We start from the raw sequence: 18,528 nt of genomic DNA on the forward strand, positions 1-18,528 counted from the left end.
GTTATATGTGTAATGTGAATATGAAACATAAATGAATCTCCTGTTTAAACCTGGGTGCCATCCCCAAGATATCCCACTATGTATATACAAATATTACTAAATTTTTTAAAAATCTGAAATACTTCTGGTCCCAAGCACTCTGGATACTCAGCTTGTAATTCTACCATCGTGATTCTAATAATTTCATTCCAGTAATATTCCATTATTCAAGTTTCACTTCACACTCATCCAGACCTAGGCATCTATCTCTGCCAAGCTTCTCATAACCACCTCCTCTTTTTTCTATGCTTTTTTTTTTCCTCCCATTCCAATTCTACCACCCTAATCCAGCCCTTGACAATCTACTTGCTTAAAAGTGCTAGCAGCTGAAGATGTGGCTCAGTGGGTAAGCACCCCTGGGTTCAATCACCGGTACCAAAAAAAAAAAAAAAAAAGAGAGAGAGAAAAGAAAAGAAAAAAAGAACTAGCAGTTCCTGGTGTTGTCTCAAGAAGATGAAGTCCAACTTGCAAGCAGAAGTAAGTCCCCTCCCCAACCAAGCTCCACAAGACTCCAGTGCCCTTTCCCACACACTGTGAGGAGCCCAGCCATTCTGCCCTGGCTCATGCTACTCTCTCACCCTGGAATGGTCTCCCCAGCCTTGCTTACCCAGCCAACTCCTGCTGCATTATCAAGACCCAGCCCCCAAGTCCATTCCTTTCTCTGAGCCTAACAGAAATCTATTATTCCATAATCCCCGTTCCCCTTGATAGTCCCATCCCCTGAGGCCTTTTTCAGATCTGTTAACAGGTCTGTCTTCCTGTAGTGAGTATGAACTTCTCATTCACTGTCACACCCTCACCATCAGGCATCACAGCAAATACACAGTAGTTGTTTCCTAAATATGCTTTGAACTCATTCACACTTTCATTTACCCCTCAGTCCTGATTTTTCCTCATGTTTCTTACTTCTACCTCTCCAACCAGACTTTGGAGTCATCAAAAACAAATGCTGCTTTCTTACACTTCATGTTTCTCCTACAGTGTGGCTTTAAACAAAGACACTTAAACATTTGTAACTGAATGGTATATTCTACTCCACTATCTTCCTCCCTTAATACACTCAAAATTCAGTAACATCTTTCTTCGCACTTGCTCATGGGGAAAAGAATCTCTGGAAAAGTTATGAAGGAAGCAGCCTGATGGAGCTCAGCTGAGGAAGGCCACAGACCACTGCCAGTGCACGATGCCCCACGCTGTCGCTGTTCACAGGATGCTTTAATGCAGTGGAGCCCTAGATCAGTGGGGTGGGGGAGGGGGACAAAAGCCGTCAGGGCTGATTAAGTTAATTAGGAACAATGGCCACTGATTAAATCTATAATATTTGTTCTCCATAACAGGGTAGACAAGTTGATATTTGTTTTTTTAAAATCATTGCTAAATATTTCCAGGGTTGTGCAAACCAAATTTAGAAGAGGATTAGTGATTTAAGTGCTGAACTAGGGTCACAGTGGTTGAAAAGTAAATCGTCCATAAACTACCCTTAGTTATGTGTGTGGTTCAGTGATTGGCCCAGGCTGAGGTGACAAATTGGGCAAAAATTCCAACGAATAAATTAGAAATAAAGGGGGGATCTAAACACTGGGATGATTCAAAACCCCTGCTCAACCTCCCCACCCCCAAATCTTTTTAGAAAGTGGAAAACTGTGTGACTCTTACATACAAGACAGCAAGTAAGAAGGGATGTGCATGGTCCTGGATAACTGAGATGAACCCAACTGTAATAAAACGAAATGGGATTTGTTTCCTCATTCGTTGTCCTCTTGCTAGTGTCTAGTGCAGAGTGGCACAGGCCTGTAATTCCAGCAATTCAGGAGGCTGAGACAGGAGGATCAAAGTTTGAAGCCAGCCTCAGCAACTTAGAGTGGCCCTAAGCAACTTAGAGACACCTTGCCTCAAAATAAAAGATAAAAGTAGCTAGGGATGTGGCTCAATGGTTAAGCATTCCTGGACTCAATCCCTGCTACTAAAAACAAAAAGGTAAGGGGAAAATTTTTAAAGGGTGTCAATGTCTCTTCCCTATTCCAGGTTTTTACAAAGAGGGATTTTCCCTAAACAAAGTTCTCCACTCCTTCAACTAACTCCTCCCTTTTTTTCTTTTATTTCTAATTCTTATGAAATCCCGGCAACTCCTAGGGAAAAGATTCATAACTCCTACTTGGGACAACCCCACTCCCGCCCCATTGCCTGTGACTGTGGGCACAACTGCTGGATTCTGGGGAGACCCTTTCCTCTCTCTCTCTGAGCTGTCTCCCACATATCCTACTCACAACAAAGGTGGTGTTCTGCTCTCCCTCTGAGGACTCTAGTTATGGCCTATTTCCCAATTTGTTCAGAGCACAGGCTAAGGAGAAGGGATTTCTTTATTGAGTCTCCTCAAAGAACTCACCAACGTACAGTTCCCAAGGAATATCCATGGGCAATACATTAATGCTGGAGCCAAATAAATCAGTTCCACTGAATGAGTTCATTCATCCAGAGGGCAAGTGATTCGTTAAGCTGGGTTCAGAGAATTTACTTGCCTTTGGGTCCTCAAGTACAGGCATTAATGGACAAAAGAGGTTGGTTCTTCATTTGTCAAGTCTTAGAATAAATGTCTTCCTTCTATGCTTAATAATGTCTTTACATATCATGCATGAAATGTGTTATTAAATAAAAGTGGAAGTTTCTCAATTTTAATAAATAAATAAATAAATAAATAAATAATGTCTTTATATTCAACCATTTAAAATCCTGATTTCTTTTTCCTAAAAAAAAAAAAAAAAAGCCACAATAACCCTATTGCCCTGTTATACATTTTACACCCAATATACCTAATTATGCCCATAAAATGCTTTTAGAAAGCACTTTAGTGAATACCAGATTTTGTTTAAAAACAACATTTTCTACCACCATATGAGAAATTGGTGTAGGGTGTTCCTAATATTACTCTATTCATTTTTAAAGCCTCTCCCTAGATTTCATAAGGGTAGGGACAATTTTATTATCTTTATATATCAATGAAGAAATTGAAGTTAAGCCACTAATACAGAAGTCAGATGGCAAATATCATGGAGAAAGGCAATCAGGATACAGGTCTAACAATTTACTCACCACAGCAGCCTGCCTCCTATGGAACTACATCACAGCAAAGTCCAGTGTCTCCCATGAGAACACATGGTTATGTTGTTCTAGGATTCTATAACACACTTTTGTTGTGCGGAGCCCTGCAAAGCTCAAAGAAAAGGTGTATTCAAGCACATCAAAGCATTAACAAGAAAGAACACGAACATCCCTGAACCAACCCCCACCCCACAGTGTTGGGGATCAAACCCAGGGCTTTTTCCAGGCTGGGCAAGCATTTTACCACTGAGTCATACTGCCATAAGTCACAGGCAAGATGTCATTCCTAAACACTGAAAACAAAAAACAAAAAAAAAACTTCCATGGCTGTTATACTGGCTAAGGTCTTACAGAGTTAAAAATCTCTTAACATCATTTGATTCAATTAAAAGGGAAAAAAAAAAAAAAAAAACTTCACACTGTTTCCTCCATTCATATTTTCCACCTTTTTTATTTGTAGCAACAAAAACTTTTTTTTTAATCCCCCTTCAGGACATCTTCACAAGTTTTTTTAGCATCACAACCACAATCTCCCCTTTGATGCTTTCCATCTCTTCCTCATCATAGAAAACAGAAGTGTTGACTCCGCCCACCTCAGTTAAGTGCTAGCCATTTTTATAGGTAGGAATGTCGAAGTCAGAGAGGGTTAATAGGTTGCCCAAGACTGCAGAGCCTGGATCAAATCTCGGTTTTCTGACTCATTGCCACACTGTTTGCACTGAGGTGGTTACACTGAGCCGTTATTTCCTAGGACATTCCAGAACCCACATCTTTCTTGATTCTTCCCTGTTATCATGGTGTTCCTAGCCTGTGTCTCACTGGTTCTGACTGTTAGGTTACTTGAAATTAATCTAGCCAACAAGAACCCGTGAGTGGGTTACATATAGCACAGTGCCTCTGACTTACTAGTGGACAAATATTTCATGTGGTTGACAATCATTTGCATCACAAATGACATTTATAGTCTAATAAATCTCTTCAAATCTCCCTCTTATTAACTTTTACTGACCACAATTTGCATATTCCATAGACAGGTTGGAACACAGAATCACTCAAATATATCTTCTCAAGACTCACCCATTTAGGAAAAATAACCTCTATCACTATCTCCTTAGTCAAAGGCCTGAACAATAGGCTACAATGACACAGTCTTTGAATGGAGGGATGGAGAGATGGATGAATGGACAGACAAAAGGATATGAGTTTAGAGATAGCCACACTGGTATAGATTTCATATTCAAATCAGTGTGTTTATTATCTGAAAGCATATTGAGAGATTAGGTATTTTATGGTAGAATTTAGATCTGTTAGAACCCTAGCATATAATTACCCATACATTATATCATATTCGCTTATAGTAACTAATTTTTAAATTTAGTACAAATTTGTCTTATGTCATAAAACCAACTATAATAAAAACACTTCTTCCAAATTTAGTTTGTCAAAACAACCTTTTGTATATCTTCAAGTGATGACAAAGAATGATCTACCAAGGAAATACTTACAAAAGTGAAATCAAAGGTGCCTGCAAAGTGACTGTGCAAAGGTCAAACGGGCCTCGTTCCCCTCTCCCTCTGAGTGGGGATGGCAGACTGCCCTGTCACGTGGCATAGCTAAAAGAACATTTCTGTTTGCTTAACATCATAATTTATTTTCTATTCAGTAAACTGTTAGGTTTCTGCATAAAATTCATTTTAATAAATGAAAAATAAACATGTTGAATCAAAGCAGGAACCATGATTTTTATGCAGTAAAAATGCAAGTGTTCATTAGAATTCAGGAAACATAAAATTTGTTTTTTGTTCTTCATTCTTTTCTTCCTGCCAAGATGAGAGGGAGTTTCCACAACTATGGCCACTAGAGAGGTTCTAATTCCTTCCTCCGCTTAGGCATGAGGTTCAATTAACCAGCCCAGCGGGATATTCCAGAGGACCAACAAAAAAATCATAATAATTATTATATTAAGAAATAGATGTTCCTCTTTTTTGGTGAAAATAATAAAACTACACAGAGAAGCTGAATGTTCAAGTTGCAAATTGTTTCCGTTAGCCTTAATCAACTTCCTCTGAATGGCAAATGCTTTTTTTTTTTTTTTTTTTTTTTTTTTGCTCTTTTTCTTCCCCCAAAGCACTTCATTTCAAAATAATAACTACAGGTACAAATAGAAACTCAAACTAGAGTTGAGTTTCCTAGGAACTGATTGGTCCTAGAAAGTTTTTTAAAAAATGTTCTTGGAACAGAAGTCAGCGAGCGCATGGACCATTTTGAGGGGGTATGACTCTCAGCTAATGGTTTCCCTCTCTAGTCCTGGGTGAGAACCTAGGTAAAGCAGGTGAGACTAAGATGACCAGTGTTCAGGGAACAGCAGGGCCCCACCTTAGTGACATCATACCCCAGTGCCTTCACAAAGCCAGTGTCACTGTTGCCTCCTATGCAAGGCTAAGCCCCCTCTGCATCTGGGGTACCTACAGATGTAATAGCCCATCACATGGGCAGTAGGCTGAGGATTCAGCCTGTTGAACCCAACAGGCTGTGTCCATCTGGATCATTAGCAAAAAATAGCAGCACTAGTAGAGGTGATTCTTCCTTAAATGGAATACATAAGTAACCAGCCCACACTCTTCTTCAATCAGATCATATATTCTGGTTTCCCACAAGTTGTCCAATGAGGCTTGACCTTTCAACCCTCGAATTTCTCCTATGCTAAATGGGTGTTTGGACTAGGTGATCTGGAAAGTTCCTTTTAAATCTAAAATGCTTACATTAGGTTATCTTATATGTCTAATTCTCATGATATTCTGTCTCATAAAGTCCTCATATGACAATTTCATTGGAAAGTCAATGGAAGGATCTCTTTAGAAAAGATCACAAACCAGAATGCTCTATTTGAGATGTTACTAGAAATAAAATAACTTTGAGAAGGTCAGAATTTCAGTATTAACCAGGCAAACTATTTCTGGGATCTCCTCAGGGCAGTAAAATAAGTAACAAAAAGAATAAATTCGTCGCCTTCTGGTGAATATGCAAATGACCTGGGAAGCAGCAACTGTAAAGACCAGGTCATTTGTACCAAAAGAACACTTCACAGTAGACACTCCCACTTTCCTGAAAAGAAGAAATGAGAACATGTGGAAGGCTGGCACACTTAGGGTAGAGTGCCAAATGGAGAGGGGCAATGAAATATTTAGGATGAACACTCTTTTATGAAATATGGTCATCATCATTTTTTTGTTGCCCTATTTTGCAACCAAGCCTGGATTCTTCACAATCAAAGGACGCTGCTCTGCACAAGAAACACCTTTATTGTCTATTTACCTAATGCACTCAACCTCCCATAAACAGCTGGTATGTGGCTTGTTTATCTCTGAGCGCTTTCAGAGGACACAAAGCAATAGCAACTCTTCAAACACAATATAAATATAGATAAGCAAGTGTCCTGCAACAGAACTGGATCTCTTACTGGATGAGTCACTCTTAAATAGCAGGTATTTTGGCCCATAGGGCAAGAAAGTCGCTCCCCACACATGATCTAGTCTGTGGGTAGGATCAATGTCCATCCCTAACAAACCATCATGTATCTGTAGTGAAATGAGCAAAACAGAAATGTCATGACTTTTTAAAAATCTTAATTTATCCAACGTCTAGGTTATAACTGATTCTGAGACCATGTCCTTCCTACATTTGGTTATTAAAGAACCTCCCTTTATCAAATGATGAAGCCAGCAGAGGGTGAGCAGTAGACTTACTGAGAAAAACTAAAATCTAGCCATGCCATTGGTCTTCCCCTCACTTTAAAAAAAAAAATTAATGAACCAGCATAAAATCTAAATACTGGGATGCCCTCTCCTCTCCCCTAAAGTTATGAGAGTAGCTCTTTAAGTGTAAAAACTGGTCATCATTTATGAAGAATTATGTAAACCACAGAGCTGAGCTACTTTGAAGCAGCAAAAAAAAATGATGGTGTCCACAAATTATAGAAGTACAGTCTGAATGTATGATGTGAATACCCAGAAGCTCCAGATGTAGAATAAAAATTCATGTGACTGGAATAAATAACCCCAGTGGAAAGGTGGATGCATAGAGCTGACTAGTGAGAGCAGAACAGCCAAGTTCATAGCACTGAAGTTGAACTTCACAAGTTAAGACATCTAATGATGTCCAAAGAAAATAATTTTCCATGGTCAGAAGAAAAAACAGACAAGAATTAGTTTTAGTTGATCTCAAACTTGTCTTAAATCAACAACCAAAATGCAAAATACTCACACATTAAGGGAAAAAATTCCAGCTGGTAAATACAACACAGACATTCGTAAGAAAATATTTAATATGTGTACATCCATTATGTCTTCAGATACCAGGTTGGAAAACATGGCACAGTTGTTTTCTCTCAGTAAGGCACTGTCATTTAGGCATAAACCTAAAGAATTCATAACAGAATTCAGGTTTAAGGTGAGAGCCTGACAAGAAGCTTCAGATGGCTGTGGAAGCATGCGTGTTTCTGAAAACCACAAATCTCAAGAAAGGGAAGCACAAATGCAGGCTTTATCCATCTTGTTACTGAAAGAGCTGCACTGAAATGGCTGGAATTCACAAACTGCTAACTTTTGAAGCAGTGTTGGTGCTGATTCCTGGTAGTGTAAAAATACATTCAGGGTTGTTGTTATAATTACAGTAAATAATTTTAAAAAGTCAAGGGGAAAGAGGTTGATGGATTTCTGTTAAAAGTTGTTCTTATATGCTACAGGTTACAGGCATAATAAATACTTGTTTATACCATTTGTTTAACAAACCAGACATTCCATTATAAGTGAAATCAACAAAAAGGAAATCAATGAATGGGCATGTGATTCTGACATTAAAGTTGGTCTTAAAATATAAATAAATATGGACACTGTACTCAAAAAGAAAAAAAAAAAAACTGAAAAAAGTCATGAGCTCAAAAAGATACCTAGTCCGAATCCTCACTCTCCACCATCCTGTCGGCCACATTCTTGGGTTTAAGGTGATCCTGGTGGCTGTTCAGGACCAGGAGACCAGCCGTCAGCTATCTAAGCAACCCTGTATTTGCCAACTCATTATAACTTCTGAATGTTCATGCACCTGGAGCCCCATTCTCTGTCATTACAATATATATTCACAGCTTCAAAAAAAAAAAAATGGTTTGCAGGGATCTCCCTCTAATTCTGCACCCTCACCGTATTTATGCATTCAATCATGTATGGCAATGCACAAATGTCAGATGACTGATAAAAAGTATTTTCTCTAGTGTTATATCAAGGGTAATCTGGGATAACAAAGAATATAAATATTACTCATTACCTATTTGGAAAAAATAATCAGAATTCCATTATCCTAAATATAAATATTTCTACACAAACAAAGCCTCACTACCAGAATTTAATCTTCACTCAAAACAATCCATTACCTGTGCTTAATGGTCCGGAGCAGTTAAAATGCCACCCAGTAGCCAGACCAGTCTGAACATTTGGTCCGGAAATTCTACCTGACAACACAGCAAAGATCACAGGTCACTGACTCCCCTAATCTAATTAAACTTTCTCAAGGCTGTAAACTCTGTGTCACAAGCAAAGTCCCCAAATTCTCATCCAGAAGTTCTTGCCTACCCCACAATGCCCATCTCTCCCTAAAAGTCAGGGATTATTTGAGGACTGACTGGGACAAAAAGAAAGAAATGGCCTTTGAAGCCCAAAGAAGAGGACACGGCTTGTCCGGCCAGACCCCTTGCCCTCCACCACCCAGCAGGTTCAAATGAACTCTTTCCTCTTTGATGTGTTCTGGTGTGGATGTTTCCTTCTCAGGTTGGCTGAGGACAGAGCAGTAGCCAGAGGTGATACAGGGTTGTTTTAACACAGCAGAAATAAGAGAACATCTCTAGGCACTGAGAGGGCAGCTCCCTGCAAGGCAGCACATCAAGACCTTCAGCACTGAGGCCTCCAAGGAACTGTCCTCTCTCATGGTCCTCACTCCTCCTTCATCTTCAATAGACTTCAGTGCGGTTTTCTTCCCCTTCATTCCTAAAACATCTCACATTTCACTTTTAAGACTCTTTAATAAAATGGATATCCTGAGCTTCAAAAAGGATTTGTAAAAATTAGTACACTAATTCCAAGAAACATTCCAATGTAATCCTTTAACATAAATGTATAGTTTATGTAAAATTATACAATAGTGATTTCCAGTCACAGAGGTGGTACTGCACCTGCTATCTGATCTGAGCAATTCCATGTTTAATATTAAGCATATGTGCAGATGGGAATGACAGAAAGAAGACTGGCATTCCTGCAGCCCCCACAGTATACTTTTTTTTTTTTTTTAGGGATGGATCATTTTGATCCATCATCTCTACTTGGCACCCAAGTCAGAAAACCCACTAGACAGTCATCTATTTGATTCTGGATCGAGATTAAAATCTGGAGCTGATATAATTGAGAATCAAAGTCTTAGAAAAGATGACCCAGAAAATAGGAAAAGAGGAGGGAGGAAAGGAGGGTGGAGGAGGAAAAGGGGTAAGGAAGACAGGTTGGTGGGAATAAAGAAAACACGCTCGTGCGTGCTTCTGAAGGGCTATTTCCTGGGGAGAATTGAGGTTCCTTATAGAAAGAGACACAGACAAGGCCTGGACCAACAGCGACATCCCCTCAACCTCACCAACATGGAATGCTTGTCTATGATGTGCCTATAGTGAGCTAAACAACAGAGTTGACAGGGGAATGAGAGGGAGACAATCCGAGGTCAGCAAGAAAGACACAGGGGACATGACATGTGCCAGTCCATGGGTTCAGTGCATGGAACTGACCTATCATGACCATCTAGTACATTGGGCAGGGGGCAGGGGTCGGGGGTCGGGGACACAGAGAGTGGGAGATAAATTCTACCTAGGGAAGGAACTCAGAAGAAGTTCCATAAAAGATATGACACTGGGTACTGAAGAAAGTGTAGGAGTCAACTAAAAAGGTAAGTGGAGGAGGGAAGACTGCAGACAAAAGAATCACTCTCTATAAATCCCCCTGTCCCCAAAAGCCTGGGGACCAATTTTAAATAAGCTAGAGTTTTAATTGTTCCTGAGCTTCTTCCAACAGTTATTTGTTTCCAGCTCATCACCTTCCCAAAGCTACAAAAGTGACCAGATGAATGTGCCAAGACCACAGCATGTCTACAGCAGTAAGGATACTAGCATGGATCACCGTTAAGGCCAGCTACCCACCTGCATGCTCCCAGCCCAGTAAAGCAGGTGGGGAGTTTCACTTGTTGCCCCCAATCTTATATTTCATTAAGTATTTTTTTATCTTAGTATAAACTGACAAAATTCAAGAGTTATGCATCTTCTTCTATACTTACTCATTCTCAGCAGATCACTGAATACTTTTCTGAATAAGACTTTCACACAATGATCATTATTCTTACCTCCATGGGAAAAGCCTTGAAATTAACTGTGTGCTCGGAACCACGCTGGTTTTCTCTCCCCCAGTGAAATCTAACTTCATATAGTTCAAATTCATGCCCCTGAGGCAAAGGTCCTCCTGAGAGAACTGAAAAATAAATTTTATTGAATTACATCACAAATGTTTTAGTACAGCATTATAATCACTAGAGATTTTTCAGGTTTTATTGTTAGTGTTTGACCAAAATGCTCTTATGAGCTCCACAAATTAAATTTATAAAGGAAAAATGAGAAATATATCACAACTCTGAGGCAAATTTACAATATTTGAGTTGGTCCAAACTTCTTGCAAGTGCTCATTCAGATATAGTAGAAGTTCAAAATCCCTAAAAAGTTGGGAAATAGTATGTATGTTTTAACGTCTCATGTGTTTTCAGTCCAGGAATAGACAAGGAAAGCCAACTCCTCCTGAGACTTAAGCTTAGCACTGGTCAGGTGACAAAAAGATGATCTTAATCTCAGAATAACCAATAATTTGCTGTAGATTTATCAATAAAGTAAACCACACTTACACATTACCAATTGGCACTAGCAGGCTATTATTTAGAGAACAGGCATAGGTTAACAAAATAATTCACGAACAGAATAAGCACTGAGTCACTTAACAATGAACTCACACTTATAAAACAGATGACCACTCATTATCATATAGAATGCAAATGAAATTTAATCTTAATAAACTAGTAACAATACTCAAAATATTAACAACAGTTCTACAGGGCTCTGTCCCTCTTCCTTATTTCTGGATATGATCCAGAATTTCATCCCAAAAAAGGACACATCATATGATAATGAAAAGCACATTTGCATAACATGTTTTGAAGACATAAAGTATTTTAGCTAAATGCTCCATGATAGCATATGTAAAAACTTGAAATAAAGTTTATTACAGACAAATGGGCCAGTTTCAACACAAATAAAGGTGGTTTAATTCCGGGCACGTTTCCTCTATCAACTTCCAATTCTAAACAGTAGTAGCTAAGAATTTTAGGTTATTTTTGGTCAAAGAGCTGACAACCTTCACCACCACCACCACCACCATAGAAGAGGGATCTTTGAAACAGATTACTGTTCACACATAAGTTGCCTCTGAGGAAGAAAAACGAGAGCCCTGTCCTGGAGAAACAGCTGTCCTTCCTCAAATTCGATGGACAAGAAAGCAAACTAATGAAGGGATATTTATTTGTTTGATTGGGTCTTACCTAATAATTTATTCTAAACAGGATTTAAGGCTGATTATATCCACAAACATAAAACATAGTCAGAAAGTGTAAATTATGTAGAAAAACAGAGGGAAATAAAGAGGCCAACAGAAAATAGATGGAGAAATCTATCATAGAAAATGAAGGACATGAACTCCTTATTAACCATGCCCTAAAAATTTGGTTCTTAGCTTTCCAGCAGCTCAAACCAAAAAAGGAATACAGCGTCCATAAGAAAAAGTAACTTTAATTTTTAAAGTTGATAAACGTGAGATACATGGCCATTAGAATCAGACCACCCCACAGGATTTCAGTGTTCCTGCTCGTGCTTGGCCTGCTTTAGGTCACACAACAAATCCCAGGGGTACATGTTGTCATCCCCATCAGCAAAATAGAAAGGTAGGCTGAAGAGGGCTAAGTGTGACCTGCTCTATTCATCCAGCTAGCAAACCCAGGACAGAGCCCAGGGCTGGAATATCCTGGTCCATGTCCCCAGGTGAGAATGACAGGAAAACCCAAATGTCAGTATCTTAAATGTGAAATAAAAATGAATTCTTGAAGCCTAGATTTCTGAACTACAGCTCCTCCTTTGAGAACTACATTTCATCCTATTTTCCAAGACAATCCAAAAAATATCTAAATATGTGGATCAAAAAGGTTTACAGATATTCATAGCTATGGTGCAGGCTCACTCCATCTTCCTCTTCAATAAACATTGCATGATGTGGATTTAAGAATGTGTGAATTGTTTTTATTTCAAGTAGATGCCACAGTTTCTGTTTAACTTCCTCACCACCTCCTTTGCCAATGGCTGTCCAAACTTGGTCTTAAGAAAAACCCAGAAGGAGACCATAAGTCTACCTACTGCATACTGCCAACCAACTCAGAAAGAAAAGAAAGAGGGAGAGGATTTTTTCTTTCTTACAAGGCATCCCAGCCTGTATCAGTGGAAGGAGTAAGCACACACACAGCAATGACCTGACCTGGGGCTTCAATCAGTTAATTCTGAACCCTCTACTTTTAAAAGGCAGCAATAAAACTGTCTTACAGGAGGCTCAGCTCCATGTTGCTAAGAAAGAAGAAAGCAGCATGAAAATGAATGAAGCACATATGAAATGAGAAAGAGGATTTAAAAAATCGTCCCATACACTATTGTGAGCATTCACACATACACATGCTCTCTCCCTCCTCTCTCTCTCTCTCTCTCTCTCTCTCTCTCTCTCTCTCTCTCTCTCTCTCTCTCTCTCTCTCAATATCTCTATGAAACAATTACAAAATCTATCAGTACTTTGTAATGGAAATGGAAATATAGTTGGTCTTAACAGCGATTTCAGGGGACCAAAAAGAGATCTACCTTACAAAACTATACTCCCCATTTGACATCCCAATGCTTTTCTTTAAAAGCAATAGGCCTTTAAAACATGGAGATAAAAGCTTTTATTAGAAATACCTGGAAATTCAAGTGACACCGATCCATGTTTTGATAGGGAGAAGTCCAGAGCCCCAAGAGAGTTCATTTATAAATGTTTTCTGATCATCTACTACACTGTGCCAGGCACTGCATGAAATGCTTGACACACTGATTTTGACCAAACAGACAAAATTTCTGCCTTCATGGTTCTTACATTCTACCGTGTTGATATGTAAAATCATTCACTTATGAAGACCAAATTTCACTGAGTGTTATTCGGTCTCTGTATGACAAGTCTACTAGTTGCAAAGTTATTACATTCAATAAAATTACAAAACAAGATTCTTATGGATCTTATATTCTATGAGGTAGAAGTGGACACAGAAAAGGGAAACTCTTTGTCCAGGCCTGGTCCTCCAGGAAGAGGGGACAATGAGGTGGCTTTCAACTAGGAATTAGAGCCTGGGTATCTTTCATTTTGCTGCAAATGAATAATCTAAAGTTAAACCATACTAAAATCATGTGGCTATACAAAGCCATTAAAAATGAATATATATATGGAATTTATAGTTCTATGAGGTGCTAGGTAAAAGTACTACCTGTTCATCCCCCAATAGTAATTATTTATAAAACTAAAAATGCATTGCAGCTCACTTTTATCCATTTGGCAACATACCCTTAAAATATTATTCTTCCTTTTTACACCTTATATCATTTTTGTAAAGAAACCAGTCATATCAAAGTGCTGCTCTTTTCCTACATGAATGAATGCCAATTTTTGGTGAACAATACTTGGTTACTGGCAGGTTTATTAGTTGTGATGACATTATGTTCAATAAAATTATAATGAAACAACATGCTAAATATTCTTAAAATAACAAACTTGTGAAAAGAATTATACAATAAATGGATGTCTTTGCCACTACCTACATTTTTTTTCAAATGCTCTTTAATAGCATGACTATTAAGCTTATCAGGCATAAAAAGAGAAGTTTCCCAGAGGAAACTCCTGCAAAATTTGAGAATCCCAAACGACTTGGGTGTATGTACATTTACCTGAATCTAAGCTCATATAATCCTTTATTAAAAATAAATTTACCAGATAATTTGAAGTCTGCTGCTCATTTCACTTGAGTTCAACACACAAAATGAGATCAACTCCATGCCTGGTCCCGTGCTGACCATTGAATATATAAAGTGAAGGGATCCAGTCTTAGTACTGGCCAGGCATTTTCACTGATGAAGAAATCACACTTAACAGTCCAAGTAGGATGCATCTGGGACAGAAAAGGAAAGTGGACAGGTAGTAGGAGAGAAGCCAGCCAAGTCAAAAACAAGTTCAGGAAGTTGGGAAGACTTTCTGAAGATGATGATAGCCAAGCTAAGAGAAGTAAGAAAAGTACAAATGAAGCAGAGAGAAGAGGCTTAGAAAGGCTCAGAGATGTGAAATAGCATAACTTTGTTCCAAGAATAAAAAGAGAGGTTACCAATGGTCAGAGGCAGGTTCATAACAGGGGCCTCAGTAGGAGACTTGCAGCCTAGGAAATAGAATTAATTCTGCAGGGAACCACTGAGGGCTTCTGTGCAGGAGACTAACATGATTGTCTTTGCCTTGTGAAATACTACTTCAGTGTCTGCACACATATCAGAACAGCAAAGGGCAAGCCCCACCAGTGAGAAAGCTGCTGCCATGGCCCAGGCGAAGGTGGCAAGGCCAGGAGAAAAAGGCTGCTAAAGCCACACTCCAACCAGAGGAGAAACACTAATGGGCCCCTGACATATCCCCTAAGGGACCCAAAGGCCCAACTACTTTATTCTTAATAGGTTTGAAGATTTTAAAACTTCAGATTAACTTTTAAGAAATCCCAAAGGCATTCATAAAACATTCCAAAAGAAATATTTGTTTTCAACATTTTAAGTCTTCAAAGCAAAGATCAATATTTTTACTCTTCTCATTCTTTCATATATAGTTCTATTTCATATAAAGAATAAATATCTTCAGCTCTTAGAGAAAGGCCCTATCTGAGTCTTAAATAAGGACTCCCAGGATATTTTGGTCAAAATCCTCACCACTAGTTCATCAGAAACTATGGATCACCCTCATAGGCTTTGAGACATGCTTTCGGTTGTTTTCCTAGAAACCCTGAAATTACCCTAAAACCTGAATGCACTGTAGAACAGAATGGCCAATGGTGGCAGAATTGACATAGAACTATACTTCATGGCATTATGGGAAACACCTTTCAACCATAGCAGTAGCCTATGGTATTTAATAAGGCTTTATAAGCCCATTGTATTTAATAAGGCTCTATGTGGTGTTGTAATGTGCTCTGGACTATCAATGGGGCTTACAATTCAAAATCCAAATACTGTCCTGCAGAAAATCTTAGCCAACATTGTTATGGTGTCCAAAGAGATGCTACTGTGATTGTAAAAAGTCCAAGTGATCCAAAATCAAACATTTGTAAAAGAATGATTTGTTTGGGCTGGGGAGATAGCTCAGCTGGTAGAGTGCTTGCCTTGCAAGTGCAAGGCCCTGAGTTCGATCCCCAGTACCACAAAAAAAAAAAAAAAAAAAAAAAAGAGAGAGAGATGAATTCTCAAAAGAATGATTTGTTTGGAAGAAGACAAAATCCTCAACAGTAGTCCAAATTTCTTTAAAAGCCATAGTTATATGCCAACAGGCAATATTTGATTAGAAGGCAATAATCTACAGAATTCTACAAAACCCAGGTGCTATGAAGCTACTTCACATGGACTAACAAAAGAAGGAAACTTCTTTAAGATTTGGCCTCTGACTGATTCTGGGTTTGCATGTGATAGCCTGAATGGCCACAGATTTTCTGATGACTAGTAAGCATTTATTCTTTTTTTTTTTTTTTCCAGTACATTTATTCTTATGAATTAATTACTCTTCCTATTCAAGGGAACTGATAACTGCTATTAAAAGCATGTACTTACCAAGAAACTATTTGCTGATTAATATATATATGTGTTATGTTGGCATACAATTGTAATATTACCTTAATATATTTTTAACTTCTGTAGGGTATTTTGATAGCTCCCTTTCCATTGATATTAATTTTTGTGTTCTTATTTTTTTCTTAATTTAGACTTATTTTTAATCAAAGTTTAGCTGTATTATTTCTTCTCTATTTCACACATTTCTGCCCCTACTCTTATTTTTTCCCTCCTACTACATAATTTGAAAATATTTTGGTTGTTATTCCAGCTTCTTTCTGATACAAGTACTTTAAGTTATAAATGTTCATCTTAATACTATTCCATCTCAGAGATCCTGATATTTTAAGCTTTTATTATCACTTAGTTCAAAGCACTTTTTGATTGCTTTTCTTGTGCTTTCTTCCATGACCTCTGAGATATTTGTAAGTGTGCCATTTCATTTTGAAATAATTGACATGTCGGGGTGGGGTTCTATATATCTTAAAGTGATTGATTTCTAATGTAAAAAATCATGCAGGAAACACAGTCTACATGATTTCAAATTTTTTAAAAAGTAATGTAAGTGCTTTTTATATTATTGTATTGATTAAATACATGTCAAAACTGATCAAATTACATTCTTTAAATAAAGTACTTTATTGTACTTCATTTTACCTCAATTAAGCTGTAGAAAAATATATATATATGTGTGTGTGACTACACATACACACACACATATATTCAAGCTCTCAAAGGTAGAGATCAGGGCAGGAATTGTTAAAGAGTATTTGCCTGGATTCATGAGGTATTTTCAGGTTGCATTCATGAGACCCTATGTTTGGTACCCAGCTTTAAAAAGGTAGAGATCACAGTAATAGCACGGAGAGTAGGTCAGTCAGTCACACTGAGAAAAGTAAAGCAGATTAAAGCAACTAAGTAATTCAAGTTCTCAAAACAATAAATAAGTTAGTCATGAAGAAATTTAACCCTGACATCTCATATAAATAAAAAACATAGGACCTCTTCAGCAAAAACAATATCAAGATGTCTTCAATAATTTCATCTTTGTATCAGCAAGGCTGCTAAGAAACAGTATAAGAAGTTGTCATGTTTTGGGGGAGGGGTGTGATTAATACTTATCCTCTAGCCTAAAATTAGTATTGAGAATTATAAAAGACCCAGAAGTAAAATTTCCTAATTAAAGTTTCTATAATAAGTTTCCATGAAGGGCACAAATGACCTATCCTGAACAGCAAATTCTCCCACCGATGGCCCATTAAAAATGTCATTACTTTAATACACTCCTGATATTCAGATGGAATGACATGCTACTGCACAGGCCTGGGCAGTTCCCCACCTTCTCACTACCTAAGTATCTAATCACTCAGGCTAGAAATCTACACACCAGTAACCCTCATCTGCTGCTTCATTTTCTGTGGTATCAATTACCCATGGTCAAACACAACTTGAAAATACTGAATAGAGAGAGAGAGAGAGAGATCACATTTACATAACTGTTATTGTAGTATATTTTCATAATTGTTCTATTTCATTATGATTTATTGCTGTTAATCTCTTTCTATACTTAATTTATAAATTAAACTTTATCATAGGTATGTAGGATAGAAATAAACAGTGTATACAGAATTTGGTATAATCCATTTCAGGCATCTACCAAGGGACTTGGAACATACCCCTAAATCAATAAGTAAGGATTACTGTAATAATATTTTTGTATTTATGCTACTGTTCATACCCTAAATATGTTCAATTTTAATTTGTATGTAGCCTTAAATGTTAAGATTCCTGCACACAATGATTCACCTGTCCTCTGAAAAATAAAATGATACATGGTGGCAGGTTTAATTAATGTCTCCACATTCAAGGCAGTGGTGTGGTTAGGTCACACCAAGAACACAATGCTTGGTTCAACTCCACATTGGGAGGGGCTGTCTCCCTGAAAATATGTCTAGTGTGGAACAAAGGCAAGGTGGCAAGACCCAACAGGCAGCCACCTCTAACAATTCCTTTTTCTCCCTTCTCCACATGGCTAATTCCTGGAGTTCTATGAACTGCTCCTCAGAAATCTCCATCACCCTTCCTTTTCCACTGATCCTGTGATGGCTTCAGTCTTGGATTGTTTAATCTCTTGAACTGAACTTCAAACTCACTCTCAGACACCATCTCATTCCATGTTGTCAGGTTAATTTTTCTAAGGCAACACATTAATTATGACTTTATTCTACAGAGAAAAAAAAGACTGTATTCTTTAGAGTCTATTCAGGGCCCTCATGAATATGCCCCAATACACCCTCTCTATTACATTTCCCATTAACACCCTTTTACCTTGAATCTTCCCTCCAAGCTAAAGG

General features: G+C 38.0%; 1 protein-coding gene across 1 annotated transcript in view; it reads right to left on the minus strand.

Annotated features, from left to right (window-relative positions):
• The window catches only part of CA8 (carbonic anhydrase 8), a 98,907-nt gene that overhangs the window by 71,995 nt on the left and 8,384 nt on the right, over nucleotides 1–18,528 (minus strand). Inside the window, exon 3 of the mRNA XM_079156175.1 lies at nucleotides 10,564–10,688. Within this exon, the coding sequence (XP_079012301.1) occupies nucleotides 10,564–10,688 (125 nt within the window). The remainder of the gene's footprint in view (nucleotides 1–10,563; nucleotides 10,689–18,528) is intronic.

The sequence above is a fragment of the Sciurus vulgaris genome (assembly GCF_902686455.1).
Source record: "Sciurus vulgaris genome assembly, chromosome: 1".
In the NCBI taxonomy this organism is placed as follows: Eukaryota; Metazoa; Chordata; class Mammalia; order Rodentia; family Sciuridae; genus Sciurus; species Sciurus vulgaris.